This window comes from Balaenoptera borealis (assembly GCF_965194805.1).
Source record: "Balaenoptera borealis genome assembly, chromosome: 2".
NCBI classification, from domain to species: domain Eukaryota; kingdom Metazoa; phylum Chordata; class Mammalia; order Artiodactyla; family Balaenopteridae; genus Balaenoptera; species Balaenoptera borealis.
Genome location: NC_138867.1, coordinates 128,521,707 through 128,537,271, shown reverse-complemented (window position 1 = coordinate 128,537,271; position 15,565 = coordinate 128,521,707). Strand labels below are relative to the sequence as shown.

Genomic DNA, 15,565 nt, shown 5'->3' with positions numbered 1-15,565 from the left:
TCAAAATAAAACTCAATACTGCCTCCATAAATAGAAAACTAGAATCAGTTGTCATATATAAAGGTAATCATTCATAAATACAATAAAAATAAAGCAATGTTCTCAAACACCAGGCAGATACAAATGTCTGCTACCGGCCCTGATACAGTCAGGAGGGTGGGGTCCCTGTGATGGGATTGGTGCCCTTGTAAGAAGAGGCACCAAAGAGTTCGCTTGCTTGCTCTGCCATGTGAGGACACAGTGAGAAGGTGGCTGTCTAAAAGCCAGGAAGAGCGCTCTCACCAGGAACCAAACCGACGGTCACCTTGATCTTGGACTTAGACTTCTAGGCTCCAGAACTGTGAGAAAAAAATTCTGTTGTTTAAGCCACCCAATCTATAATATTTTGCTATGGCAGCCCAAGCAGTCTAAGACAGGAGGATTGGGGAAGAATTGGAAAGGGGAAAACACCAGGTTTGAACCACCTAAAATAATGCCACGGGCAGTCAGCATCTGCAGAATTCCCAAGTCCAGAGATCAGGAACCTGTCCACCAGGGGTAACCCTCACGAGCCCCTACACCTCCACTGAGGACCACACAGAGCTCGGGTGGGGGAGGTGCAATAATGGTGCATAACAGCTCCCCCTCCTGACCTCCCCTCTGAGGCAGGCCACTGTCCTTCCTCTCCCTCCAGCACCTTCCTGGATCCTCCTGGTAGGAATTAGTCCCCCTTCTCCTTATCCCGCCTCGACCATGGACAGAAGAAAGAACAGGGTCTTAGACCTGGAGGAGCTGGGTTCAAAATGGCAGCACATGAACTTGAGCTAGTCACCTGGCTTGCTGAACCTTGGTCTTCTCATCTGTGAGAGGGGACATGCACAAAGCCCTCTGCCCTCTAGAAAACTGCTGTGACGCTCCAATGAGGTGAAGATGTAGAGCAGGAGCATTAGAACAGAATGGGGACGGACTTCAGCCAGGGCCGCTTTCCCGCTACAGCCTTCTCCTTCCTCTTTCCTTCCCCCATAAGCGCAGACAGCCAATCTCTGCTCATTGCCAGGAGGTGGGGAGCACTCGGCAGAGCAGAAAAGAGAAGTGGCCTTTGTTCCCCCACAGACAAAGCCCAGAGGGAAGGAGAATATTGGGATATAGATAGAAAGTCCTAGAGAAGCAAGTAGAAGAGAGAGATTGCCCACCAGATGAGGAGGGTCCCCAGGCTTGGGGAGTGAGAGGAGAGAGAGAGGTCTGTGGGAACAGGGAGCAAAGAAGGTCTGCACCTGCCTCCTGCCAGCCTGTGGCCACAATGAGGCCCCAGAGACGAGGCTCAGAGGGTGGCCAGACCTAGAGGGGCCTTCCTGGACCGGCTCTAGACGAGGAAGCCCCACACCCTGGCACTGTGGCATAATCCTAGGAAGACTGGTAGGCAGGGGAGGAAACCCCCAAAAGGCCAGAGCCTAAGCTTTCCTGCAAGCCCAGTGGAATGATGTTCAGAAAAAATTAAGTCAGGTCATTGAAATTAAAGAACCTTCTAGTTCTTACATAGTCAAGTAGGAACTAGGAGTCACACTCTCTAGCACAAACCGCAGTCCACGTAACTTCCTTACCTGATCGGGCATTTGCATTCTCCACTAAGAATGGCAGGTCCTGTGTCTTGTTCTTCTCTGACTTCCCACCCCTCTCCCGCCCCGTGCCCAGCAAGGAGGCCACGGTTAGTATGAGCCCAGATCACTGTTCACCAAATCTAGGCTTCATCAAGATGGAACCAGCCTCCACCTCTTGTTGGTGTCAGAGGCAGGTCCCCAGATGAAGCTGGGACGGTGAGCAGGTAACTCGGCTGGGATTCAACATGGATTTCTGCCTGGCTTCTCCTCCGGGCTAGAAGCGCAGTGGAGGCGGGGCCGTTCTTACCCACCACAGCATTTCAGGAGCCTACTGAGGGCTGGCACAAAGGAGGCGCATAATAAATATCTGCTGAGGGACTTCCCTGGTGGCCCAGGGGTTAAGAATCCGGCTGCCAATGCAGGGGACACGGGTTCGAGCCCTAGTACGGGAAGATCCCACATGCCGCGGAGCAACTAAGCCCGTGCGCCACAACTACTGAGCCTGTGCTCTAGAGCCCACAAGCCACAACTACTGAAGCCCATGCGCCTAGAGCCCGTGCTCCGCAACGAGAGAAGCCACTGCAATGAGAAGCCCGTGCACCACAACGAAGACCCAACACAGCCAAAAATAAATAAATAAAATAAATTTAAATAAATAAATAAATAAATAAATATTTGCTGGTATTTATTGGTGGCTGAGTGGTAGACAGAGCCCGTACCCCCACCCAGGGCCCCACCCCGACCCCGGCTCACCTGGTACCAGGAATAGGCTCGGTCTGCTGGGTTGATGAGGATGGTCAAGACCTTGGCCTTGGGTAACAGGGCAGCCGCCCGCCGGGGAGCCACTTCTGAATCAAAGTAGTTGGCGCTTTTCTCAAAGTAGAAGTCAGAGGTGGTGTTGGAGGGGATAGGGAAGAACTCCATGTACCTGCAGGAAGCCCAGAGAGGAGGGCTCACAGGCAAGACCCAGGATGAAGGGGTCTGAGGGACGCAGCTGGGAGGGCCGCGGTGGCTGGGGGTGGAACTTGAGAAAGCAAGCAGGCACATGGCTCTCAGTCAAACAAGGACTCACTTCTGGCAGGGGTCCTAGACGGAGTGGCCACTTGGCAGTCTCCCTTTTATGAATTCATTCCTTTTTCGGGGAGACTCTGGGGTCAGGAGGATGTGAAGACTTGTGGGTATGGTATGGGTGGCAGCGTATGGGAAGGGGGCTGCATCTTTCCATCCTAAATGGGATGGTCCCAGAGTGAAACTGGCAGGGCCCTAACTCTCACTGCCGCTAGGGGGCACGCGGGGATGCCTCTGACCCGGGGACGCCAGCACTGAGGGGAGGGACGCCCTCTGCTGCCTCCAGACTGACTTCTGATGGTGCTTTCTAAGCTGCTACTGTGGACCAGGAGACAAGGCGGGGACGGGGTTCACCTCCTGCCACCCATACCCCCTCCCCGGCCTCATGCGGGAGAACCTGATAGCTTCCCAGATGAACCTCCCACGTCCCACCCAGAGTGACTGTCCACACCAGTCCTGTGAGACCACCTGTAGGTTGAGGGCCCCTCAGAAAACTAAGTGAACACTCCAGACCCTCCCAGGAGCACCTACTGAGGCAAAATAGAGGTACAACTTCAGGGGTGTGTGGGAACCAAAACCCACAAAGCCTACCCTAGTTAAGGGTGTAGGATCCCTACTCTATCCTGTGAGACAGGGTTTCTCTGAGGTGGTCCCAGGGACCCCTTTATCAGAAATCAGAATCACCTGGGGGCTTGTGAGATTTCTGCACCCCTACAAACAAAATCAAAATCTTGAGAATGGAGCCGAGAAACTGCTAGCTCTCTCACATTTCTGAATTTTCTTTACAAAATAGCATTTTTACGTCCACAATCCATTGTTTGTTATATCTAAATGGAGAAAGCTCTGAGAAAGAAGCTTTTTTCCTAAGTTTGTAGCAAAGACATTTGGCAGCAAAACCTGACTTATGAATCTTACTTGGCATAAATATTCACATACTTTGCTACAGATATATTAATGTATTTGCTAATGGGCACTGCCCCAGACCTTGGTGAAGGTGCTGTTAAATATATTGTGTCTCTCTAAATCCAGAAAGAGATGACTTTCAATAATGCATCTGGCTACAGTGGGTTTTAGATAAGAGACTGTGGCAATATTGGAGCGAGAAATAGACAGGTAGATTGACAGACAGATGATTGGCTGATTGAAAGATAGACAGCTAGAAAGAGACTGATGGAAATACACACAGAAAAATACCACAACACAAACAGAAGAACGCCCATGATATCTCTACTCAGGTAAACCACTGACATAAAAATAATAAACAAGAGTAATACATGTGTTACAACCGCTGGTGAGAATCTGCAATTTCAACCACCTCCCCAGGAGACTCCCTGAAGGCTAGCAAGCCACCTCTGAAGGGCTCACAAGAACACCTCCTGCTCCACAGTCAGCCATCCACAGTGGGAAGGGCCAGCCTTCGGGTCAGAACCCTTGGATTTTAGCCCCAGCTCTCGGGACCTCGGGCATGTCCCTCTTCTCCTCTGGGACTCAGGGTGTTTCTGTGCAGGCAAGGGAGGGGCTGGGCTCTGATTTCTAGTATTCTCTGAGCCCAGGCAATAATGTAAAGGGGCAAAGGGCTTCCCCATCAACTATCCCATCTGTGACCAGGCTCCAGCATCATGACTCAAGGGTCACTGTGTTTTGTCCCTGTTTACAGGAACTAGCTGTGTGTAAGCGAGCTCCAGCTGCTTCCTGCTATGGCCACAGCAGACCTCCTCCTGGGCAGACTCCATGGTGACCATCCCATCCCACTGTTGACAGAAAGGCCCACTCACCAGTCGATGCCTTTGTGATAGTTGTGGCCGTTAAAAAACTGGATCTCCTCAAAGGTCTCGGAGCTGGGGTAGTTGCTGCTGAGGTCGGGGTGCACGCCCAGGAACAGGTAGAGGGCCGTGGTGCCTGGGGGGAGGGAAGGTAGGTGAGACCTGGGCCCAGCACCCCAGCACAAAGATGGAGTCTGAAATTCTGGGTTCTGGTCCTGGCTCTCCATTACTCACTGGGAGATACTGGAAAAGTCCCTCCCCTTCTCTGGGTTTAGTTTCCTCATCTCTACCATGAAGGAATCATACTAAACTCAGGATGGGCAAATACATGGCTTGCACGTGGGCATGCCAACTCCTGCATCCACTGCAGACGTCACTAATCCATCACGGCATTCTTCATCACTAAACAAAGACTTGGCCTCAGAATCCTCTCACCACTGTACTCCAGCAGTCATGTCCACTTGATTACTGTCTCCTCATAATCCAGGAATTAGACGGTTTCTGCTGGTCCCTTCTGGCTCTGGGCCTCTGTGCTCTATGGCACTTGGGAGGAACTCAAGGACAAGGGAGTTCCAGACTCTTGTGTGCTGATAAGAAATTCTTGAAGGGCTAAGAAATCTGGCTCAGATGCCTCCTCTTTGGGTACCCTTCCTTCACTCATACTCCCTCCCCTAACTGACAGTACAGGACCGACCCCCTCCTTTAGAGAGTTCATTCCTTTCCTACGTGTGAGTCTACAGTTAATATGCTATAATGAGAGGTTCTAGAAGAGAAGGAGACTACAGAGTTTGGTGATCAAGAGTGTAAGTTTTGGGGTCACAGAGACCAGGGTTCCAGACCTGGATCTGCCATTTCCTAACTAAATGTGTTAGGGAAAGTCACTTAACTTCTCTGAGCCTTGAGTGTTTTGTCTGTAACATGGGAGTACCCATCCATGCCATATAGTGCGCATGGTAAATGCTTAGCAACCATCTCTCCACTGCTCCCTCCTGCACCTCTGGCAGACATGACTAATTGATCACAGTCTTCTTTGCTCTGAACCAGTTTTGCCTGGCACTGCTCCAACTTGCAGAGTAGCTGATCTGGGCTTCTCTGATTTGACTCTGAGACTCCCAGCAGGACACAGGGAGAGCTCCCTGAGGCTGTGGTTCAGGACAGATAGGAGAATCCAATGCCCAACCTCTATCCTCTTCCCACCTCCACACTGATGGGCAATTCATGTTCACCCCAGCTTCACTCTCACTTCCTAGGAAAGAGGGGGCAGATTACTGGGGAGTGGGACTAGGGCATGGTGGCCCTCAGAATTCTGTGGCTGAGAGAGCAGGCACTGGGAGAGGCTGGTCAAGAGTGGAGAGACCTGCCTGTTTTCTGGGGGCCAATGATGAGGAGCTTTGGGAAGCGGTCACATGTCTTCTCCTTGGACCAGATGTCTTTATGGCGTTTGTCTTCACAGGGATCCTAAAACAACAGGGGAAGAGATGTCAGGGGTGCCCAAGAATGGACACTGGACTCCCACTGCACATGGATATGTGGATCTTACAGCCCTGAATGACAAGTGTAACTGCATGTGTCCTTGTCACATCCCCATCTTGGGACACTGAACGGCTGGCAGGCAGCGACCATGTCTAGTCAGTCTCACGCTCCCAGACATAGCTTAGTAAAATGCTCAGCACAGCACTTGGCTCATGAGCTCCTATTGTTGAATTTAAAAGTTCAGCAAGAGGTCAGCAAACTTTCTCTATAAAGTTTAGTAAATCTTTTGAAATGTTTAGTAAATATTGTATTTTAAGCTTGGGTACTATCCGGTCTGTTGCAACTACTCAACTCTGCTGTTGTAGATTGAAAGCAGCCACAGATGGTATGTACAAGAATGAGTGTGGCCATGTTCCAATAAAACTTTATTTACAAAAACAGACTGCAGGCCAGACTGGCTCACAAGCCATGGTTTGTGGACCCCTGAGACCATCAATTCCAGCTTCTGCTTCCAGTTTTTGACAGCGCCCTGGGGCAACTTCCCCAAGAACTGTCCCCCAAGCCCTGTGATCAGTCCCCTTTCCCACGCTCAGAGCCTGCTGGAGTGAGAAGGTACATGCCAGGCAGGGCAGCTGCTTTCCACACTTGTTTACACTGTGTTCACCTACAGTTCTGTGGTGCTGTTTTTCAGAGGCTGTGAGTATGCATGCACATAGGTCTGCGTGGGAGGTCTAGTGTGCACAAGAGCAAGCAAGCATGCCCACGCTGGTGAGCAAGTGTGCACCTGAGTTTACACTTGAGAGAGCATGAGGGCCTGAGGACTGAGTCCCTGAGACCATACCTGGGGTGCATGCCCGTGGGTGGTAGGCCTTCCATCCCTGCAATGAGGCACCCAGGCCACCCATCCCACCCACCTGCCAGAGCGGGTCCTTCTCCTCAGAGAAGATCTGGAAGTACTTCTGGGCCAGCTGCACCGGGGGCAGTGTCTGCAGCCGGAGGTTGGTCCAAGAGTGCAGGAAACGCACCAGGTGCTTGAAGGTGTACAGGCCCAGGCGGTCGTTCCCGTAGTTGGACAGGTGCGTCATGAAGATGCTGATCTGCTCCGGGGAGGCAAGATGCGAGGCGGGGCCAGTTAGCCTCTGAGCCCCTTTCACTACCTTCACCCCCACTTCTGACCCTCTGGTCTTGCTTGAGCTTGTAGGGCCGCTCAATGACCAGTCCAAGGTTCACCGGGGCCGTCAATAAACTCACAGCGTGACCTTGGGCTAGGTACAGCCAGGTGAATCTGGTCTGACTGACACCTGAAAGGGGAAGCTGACCTCCTGTGCAGTCATATGGGTGCTCTTTTGTACTTTTTTGGCAGGAGGGTGAGGGGGTGCATGGAAGATAAGGTGTACACGGTTACCCCATAAAGCTGATAACACCACCACTTGATATCTATCTAATATTATTAAAGCATGGATGATTATTTCCATTTTACAGATAAGGAGAGACCCAGAAAGTTCAGCTGAACTTTCAGCTGAACTATATATATAGTGCATTTTAAACTATCTATCTATGTAGATATATAGTTTAATATATACCTTAACAAATTCAGTTTACTATGTATATTAATATACAACATTTATATATTTATACACACACACAAAGACTGGAAAAAGAACAGACAAAAATGCCAACACTATTGGACTTCCCTGGTGGCGCAGACTAACAAGAACCTGCTGTATATAAAAATAAAATTAAAAAATTAAAAAGAAATAAAATAAACACACAAAATAACAAGTTTAAAAAAAAAAACAACGAATCCGCCTGCCAATGCAGGGGACACGGGTTCAAGCCCTGGTCCGGGAAAATCCCACATGCCGTGGAGCAACTAAGCCCGTGCACCACAACTACCGAGCCTGCACTCTAGAGCCCGTGAGCCACAACTACTGAGCCTGCGTGCTGCAACTACTGAAGCCTGTGTGCCTAGAGTCAGTGCTCCGCAACAAGAGAAGCCACCGCGATGAGAAGCCCGCACACTGCAACAAAGAGTAGCCCCCGCTCGCCGCAACTAGAGAAAACCTGTGCGCAACAACGAAGATCCAACGTAGCCAAAAATAAATAAATAAATAAATTTATTTTTTTAAAAAAAGTGCCAACACTATTGTATGGAAGTGCAAGATTATAAAAGGAAAACAAAGACTGCTCAGGGGCTTCCCTGGTGGCGCAGTGGTTGAGAGTCTGCCTGCCAATGCAGGGGACACGGGTTCGAGCCCTGGTCTGGGAAGATCCCACATGCCACGGAGCAACTGGGCCCATGAGCCACAACTACTGAGCCTGCGTGTCTGGAGCCTGTGCTCCACAACAAGAGAGGTCGCGATAGTGAGAGGCCCACGCACCGTGATGAAGAGTGGCCCCTGCTTGCCACAACTAGAGAAAGCCCTCGCACAGAAACGAAGACCCAACACAGCCATAAATAAATAAATAAATAAACAAACAAATAAATAAATAAAGTCTTTCTTAAAAAAAAAAAAAAAGACTGCTCAGATTCTCTACCAAGGTCATGCAGCGGAGCGGGGACACAGCCAGGGCTAGAGTGCGGGTTTCCCAACTCCTGGCCGCATACTTGCTCCTGTCCGCCCCCCCAGGCCTGGGAAGGCCTCCCTCAGCTGCAGACGACTGTCCTCCCTGGCTCTTCACCACCAGCCAAGGGCTGTGGAGCACTCACAGGGTTGAGGAGCACTGTGAGGAAGAGCTCGCCCCCGTTGATGATCTTGTCCAGCTCACTGGAGCCGCCTGGGTACTCGTTGTAGAAGATCGTGTGTGTGAAGAGGCCGCAGGTCTGCCGCGGGAGGACCTGAGGATGGGGTGGGAGAGAGGAGCTATGGCTTCTCCAGGGACAGATGGTGACGAGCAGGGTCACCAGAAAGGTGACCTCAGAAAGGCAGCCTCTTGTGTGACCACACAGCCCCCCAACCCTTGGGGGTCTTCTCCACCAAAGACCTGCAGCCTGTGACACTCCCCCAAGTGACCCCATGGGCCCTTGCCATTTTACATATGTACACACTTTTCATATTTCTCTCTACAAAATGAGCAGACTCCAAAGTAACAGGGGCAGGCAAGTGAGAATCTTTCTGGAAACTTGGACTGTGTGCCCAGCCAGGGTCCCCGCCCCTCTCTAGAGCAGCTCTCCCAGGCACACTCTGTGACTTCTCTCCTGGCTTTAGAACCTGCCTCGTAGCACTCTTGGTTGTACACTGGTTTAGCTGTTTAGTATGCGATCCAGGAGGGCAGAGAACTCACCCGTCTCGTCACCGCCTCATCCCCAGAGTCAGTAGGAACGCCTGGGAGGTCAGTGGATAGATGGATGCAGGCATGAATCTGGCCTTCCCATAGCTGCCCATCTGGACTGATGAGAACCATCTAGCCACTCCAGTGGCTGAGGCCAAATACCTGGAGTCATCCTTGCCTTACCTCTCTCTCCCATACTCTATATCCAACTCATCAGCAATTCCTGTTGGCTCTAACTTCTAAATATGTCCAGAATGTGATCAGGTCCCAGCATTGCACCCTGGTCCAAGCCACTATGCCTCAACAGGAAGACTTCAGCGGCCTCCTAACTGGTCTCCCTGCTCCCCACTTGGCCCCCTACAGGCTTTGCAACTCATAGCAGCCAGAATGATGGAAATCCTCTTAAAATATGAGTTAGATCATAAGAGCACTCCATTCAAAACCCTCCCATCACAGACTAAAAGCTAAAGTCCATCCAGTGGCCTTATGTTGCCCTGCATGATCTGGTCCATCAATCACCACTCTGACCTCATCTCCTACCACCTCCTCCCAACTTGCTCCCTTCCAGCCATACTTGTCTCTTAGTTGGTCCTCAAAACCACGCAGCACAAGCCTGCCTCAGGGCCTTTGCACTTGTTTTCTCTGCCACGCATGCTCTTCCTCATGTAGCAGCATGGCTCATTCCCAGGAAGGTTCTCCCTAACCATCCTGTTTAAGCTTCTCCTCTCCTCAGCACCCCCTGTCTCCATTCCCTGCTTGATTTTTCTCCACAGCACTTATGCCATCTGACCATTGTATACTTTACACAGTTATGAACGCACTGTCTCCTGCCACTAGAATGTCAGGTCTACAAAGGTGAGGACTTTTGTTGATTTTGTGCACTTCAGTATTCCCAGATTTTGTGCACTTCAGTATTCTGTAGAAAAGGGACAGACACACATTTTACATAAGCCAACAAATGGATGAGACAGAAGCCTATCCCAGGGCCTCATTAGAGGCCCCTTAAAGAATGCTTATCTCCTGATCCCCTGTCACAAAAGCATAGGAGTAGCTCATGAAAGAGGCAGACTGGCAGTCCTCCTTCCCTGGGATAGAGAGCCTCAGGTGACAGAGGGGACAGTAGAAAGTGGCCTGAAACCCCTAACCAGCTCCCCAGACTTATGCTTCCCAGGATAGCATGTGCATACCCGCCTCCCAGGCTCTGGGCCGCACTCACCATGATGCCGTTATGGATGAAGCCGCGGCGGTAGCGGGCTGGCTTCAGGTGGGGGTACTCCTCCGTGCTGGTCACGCGGATGTTCCACACCTGCTTCCAGGCCTCGTACAGCTGCACGTGCACAGGGTACACGCCCGAGTGGTGGGGCGCCACTGCGTACCCCATGTCTGTGGGAATGCCGTGCTCCTGGGGAGAGGAGGGCCAGGGCAGGGTGAGCACAGGATTTCTTCCCCTCTGGGCTTTATCTCCCCTTTGCAGAGAAAAATCAGGGGCTAGAACGGCAGAGCAGTGGGTCTGAGCCCTTGAGGTGCAGATGGGGAAGCTGAGGCTCAGGGCCCAGAGTCTCGGAAAGAGGCACCAGCTGAGCCGGGACTCCAATTCGGCCCAGTGTTCACTTCCTCCAGCACCAGGAGTGAGGAACAAGGACAGGTGCTGTTCCTGCCTCTCTTGGCCTCTGACTGGCTGGTGGCTCAGGCTGAGCCAGCAAGCAGGCCTCATCCCCTCCTTGCTGGGCATCTCCTCCAGCCTTCTGGGGTACCCACTCTAGCCTGAAGATGAGAGCTTGGGCTCAGGAAGCAAACAGGCCTGGGTTTAAGTCCTGCACGGACCTCTTATTAGCTGGTGTGGCCTCCCAGAGCTCCAGTTTCTTGTTTAAAATGAGGCTATTGAGATACCGGCCTCTTGGGATCCCTGTGAGGCTTCAGTGAGACAGCAGCTATAAAGATGTTAATAAAAAGCTGTCAGACGAACTGCAAAAGCAGCACAAGGCCAGTAGTTCTGACCCCCAGCCCAGCCCCAAGCCCTCCCGGCTCTGCCCTGTAGGGAATCTTACTCACGACAGCGAACTTCTTGTTCAGGGCCATCTGCTCAGCCAGTACGGACTGGTTGTGGAAAAGGTGGGGCTGCATGTGGCTCCACATGTGGGGGAACCACCAAAACTCCTTCACGTACGACAGCAGCAGGTCGTCCCCCGCGTCCTCAGCATCGGTACCTACAGCCCGAGCACAGGCAGCTCAGCCCGGCCCACCTGCCACGAGGCCCAGGGATGGGTGTGCACGGCCACAGCCCACCTGAGAGCTGCTTAGAGTAGTTCTGTGAGCTACAGTGTGGGGCAGATAGAGCCCCAGTCCAGGGCCCTGGATTCGAGTATGGCCTTGACTCAGTGGGTGACTTTGACCAAGTACTCCCCACCTCTGGCCCTTGGAGCCTGTCTATGCAATATGCAGTTCAGAGGCAATGATTCTAATGGTTTCTTCTAGCTCTGACTTGCCTACTCTGATCCTATTCCTATTTTTCTACTGGGTCATTTGTCTTTTACTTATTGACTTGTAGATGCTCTTTGTATATGTACAAGATGTTTAACCCTGTCTTGTGTATATCACTACAACTACATCTGATATACTAAGGGTTAAGAATATAAAAATACACACAGACAACCAAGTGTTGCTCTTATTTGGCTTTGGAGCTATGCTGCAGACTTTCCTCCCAGAACTTCAGACTAATAGGGTTTGCCTAGAATTCAAGAGAGGCTGTCCTCACTGTGGCCCACGCAAAAGGCAGCTCGAGGGAATGCTCACTACAGATGACTACTCAGAGGCTGTTCCCTCCTGCCCAGTCCCAAGGGGCAGCTTGTGAGGACCTTGGGAAAGCCCCCAAGAGGAGGGCAAGTATGAACCAGGTGACCCTGAGCCTTCAACCTCAACCCTTAAGACTCAAAAATAAAAAATAAACTCATTCAAGATGAAGGAACAAGATAAAAACCCACAAGAACAATGAAATAAAATGGAGACAGGCAACCTACCTGAAGAAGAATTTAGAGTAATGATAGTAAAGATGATCCAAGATCTTGGAAAAAGAATAGAAGCACAGATTGTGAAGATACAAGAGATGTTTAACAAAGAGCTAGTGATTTAAAGAACAAACAGAGATGAAGAATACAATAACTGGAATGAAAAATACACTAGAAGGAATCAACAGCAGAATAATTGAGGCAGAAGAATGAATAAGTGAGCTGGAAGACAGAATGGTGGAAATCACTGCCACAGAACAGAATAAAGAAAAAAGAATGAAAAGAAATGAGGACACTCTCAGAGACCTCTGGAACAACATTAAATGCACCAACATTTGCATTATAGGGGTCCCTGAAGGAGAAGAGAGAGAGAAAGGGCCTGAAAAAATATATGAAGATATTATAGCAGAAAACTTCCCTAACAGGAGAAGGAAACAGTCACTCAAGTCCAGGAAATGTGGAGAGTCCAATACAAGATAAACCCAAGGAGGAACATGCCGAGACACATACTAATCAAACTGACAAAAATTAAAGACAAAGAAAAAATATTAAAAGCAACAAGGGAAAAGCAACAAATAACATACAAGGGAATCCCCAAAAGGTTATCAGCTGATTTTTCAGCAGAAACTCTGCAGGCCAGAAGGGAGTGGCACGATATATTTAAAGTGATAAAAGGGAAAAACCTACAACCAAGAATACCCAGCAAGGCTCTCGTTCAGATTTGATGGAGAACTCAAAACTTTACAGACAAGTAAAAGCGAAGAGAATTCAGCACCACCAAACCAGCCTTAGAACAAATCCTAAAGGAACTTCTCTAGGCAGAAAAGAAAAGGCCACAATAGAATCAAGAGAATTACAAATAGGAAAGCTCACCAGTAAAGGCAACATAAAGTAAAGGTAGGAAATCATCCACACACAAATATGATATCAAAACCAGCAATCGTGAGAAGAGGAGAGTACAAATGCAGGATATTGGAAATGCATTGGAAATTAAGAGACCAGCAACTTAAAACAATCTTGTACATATATAGACTGCTATATCAAAACCTCATGGGAACTGCAAACCAAAAGTCTATGATAGACACACACACAAAAAAGAAAAAGCAATCCAAACACAATACTAAAGATAGACATCAAATCACAAGAGAAGAGAACAAAAGAGGAAGGGAAGAAAAAAGACCTCCAAGTCCAAAACAATTAACAAAATGGCAATAGGAACATACATTTCAATAATTACCTTAAATTAAATGGATTAAATGCTTCAACCAAAAGACATGGGCTCGCTGAATGGATACAAAAACAAGACCCATATATATGTCATCTACAAGAGACCCACTTCAGACACAGGGACACAGACAGACTGAAAGTGAGGGGACAGAAAAAGATATTCTATGCAAATGCAAATCAAAAGAAAGCTGGAGTAGCAATACTCCATATCAAACAAAATAGACTTTAAAATAAAGACTCTTACAAAAGACAAGGAAGGACACTACATAATGATCAAGGGATCAATCCAAGAAGAAGATATAACAATTGTAAATATATATGCACCCAACATAGGAGCACCTCAATATATAAGGCAAATGCTAACAGCCATAAAAGGGGAAATGAACAGTAACACAATAATAGTAGGGGACTTTAACACCCCACTAACACCAATGGACAGATCATCCAGACAGAAAATCTACAAGGAAACACAAGCCTTAGACCAGATGAACTTAACTGTTATTTATAGGACATTCCATCTGAAAGCAGCAGAATACACTTTCTTCTCAAGTGCACATGGAACATTCTCCAGGATAGATCACATCTTGGGCCACAAATCAAGCCTTGGTAAATTTAAGAAAATTGAAATCATATCAAGCATCTTTTCTGACCACAATGCTATGAGATTAGAAATTAATAACAGGAAAAAAAACTTTAAAAAACACAAACAGGGGCTTCCCTGGTGGTGCAGTGGTTGAGAGTCTGCCTGCCAATGCAGGGGATACGGGTTCGAGCCCTGGTCTGGGAAGATCCCACATGCCGCGGAGCAACTAGGCCCGTGAGCCACAACTACTGAGCCTGCGCGTCTGGAGCCTGTGCTCCGCAACAAGAGAGGCCGCGATAGTGAGAGGCCCGCGCACCGCGATGAAGAGTGGCCCCCACTTGCCACAGCTGGAGAAAGCCCTCGCACAGAAACGAAGACCCAACACAGCCATAAATAAATAAATTAAAAAAAAAAAAAAAAAAAAAAACACAAACACATGGAGGCTAAACAATATGTTACTAAACAACCAACAGATCACTGAAGAAGTCAAAGAGGAAATCAAAAAATACCTAGAGACAAGTGACAATGAAAATACAACAGTCCAAAACCTATGGGATGCGGCAAAAGCTGTTCTAAGAGGGACGTTTACAGCAATACAATCTTACCTCAGGAAACAAGAAAAATCTCTGAAAAAAGGTTATTCAGAGATTAATAGGCTAATAAACAACCTAACCTTACACCTAAAGCAACTAGAGAAAGAAGAACAAAGAGAACCCAAAGTTAGTAGAAGAAAAGAAACCATAAAGATCAGAGCAGAAATAAATGAAATAGAGACAAAGAAAACAATAGAAAAGATCAATGAAACTAAAAGCTGGTTCTTTAAAAAGATAAACAAAATTGATAAACCTTTTGCCATACTCATCAGGAAGAAAAGGGAGAGAATTCAAATCAATAAAATTAGAAATGAAAAAGGAGAAGTTACACTGGACACCACAGAAATACAAAGGATCATAAGACAATGCTACAGGCAACTATGGGCCAATAAGATGGACAACCTAGAAGAAATGGAGAAATTCTTAAAAAGCTACAATTTTCCAAGACTGAACCAGGAAGAAATAGAAAATATGAACATACCAATCACAAGTACTGAAATTGAAACAGTGATCAAAAAACTCCCAACCAAAGTCCATGACCAGATGGCTTCACAGGTGAATTCTATCAAACATTTAGAGAAGAGTTAACACCTATCCTTCTGAAACTCTTCCAAAAAATTACACAGGAAGGAATACTCCCAAGCTCATTCTATGAGGTCACCATCACCCTGATACCAACACCTGGCAAAGATACCACAAAAAAAGAAAATTAAAGGCCAATATCACTGATGAACATAGATGCAAAAATACTCAACAGAATACTAGCAAATCGAATCCAGCAACAGATTAAAAGGATCACACAACATGATCAAGTGGGATTTATCCCAGGGATGCAAGGATTCTTCAGTATCTGCAAATCAATCAATGTGATACACCACATTAATAAACTGAAGAATAAAAATCATATGATCATCTCAATAGATGTAGAAAAAGCTTCTGACAAAATTCAACACCTATTTATGATAAAAACTCTCAAGAAAGTAGGCATAGAGGGAACTTACCC

The 15,565-nt window shown here is 48.3% G+C and overlaps 1 protein-coding gene across 6 annotated transcripts in view; it reads right to left on the bottom strand.

Annotated features, from left to right (window-relative positions):
- The window catches only part of NDST1 (N-deacetylase and N-sulfotransferase 1), an 85,591-nt gene that overhangs the window by 15,553 nt on the left and 54,473 nt on the right, over positions 1-15,565 (bottom strand). For 5 of the 6 annotated variants that reach the window (XM_082381481.1, XM_082381480.1, XM_082381478.1 and 2 more), the window contains 7 exons: positions 11,207-11,361; positions 10,371-10,556; positions 8,592-8,720; positions 6,796-6,978; positions 5,770-5,866; positions 4,421-4,544; positions 2,331-2,505 (listed from right to left, as the gene is read on the bottom strand). In XM_082381481.1, coding sequence (XP_082237607.1) covers positions 2,331-2,505; positions 4,421-4,544; positions 5,770-5,866; positions 6,796-6,978; positions 8,592-8,720; positions 10,371-10,556; positions 11,207-11,361 — 1,049 coding nt within the window. Of the gene's footprint in view, positions 1-2,330; positions 2,506-4,420; positions 4,545-5,769; positions 5,867-6,795; positions 6,979-8,591; positions 8,721-9,286; positions 10,071-10,370; positions 10,557-11,206; positions 11,362-15,565 lie in introns of those variants that run through there. The other variant, XM_082381482.1, reaches the window with a different exon arrangement.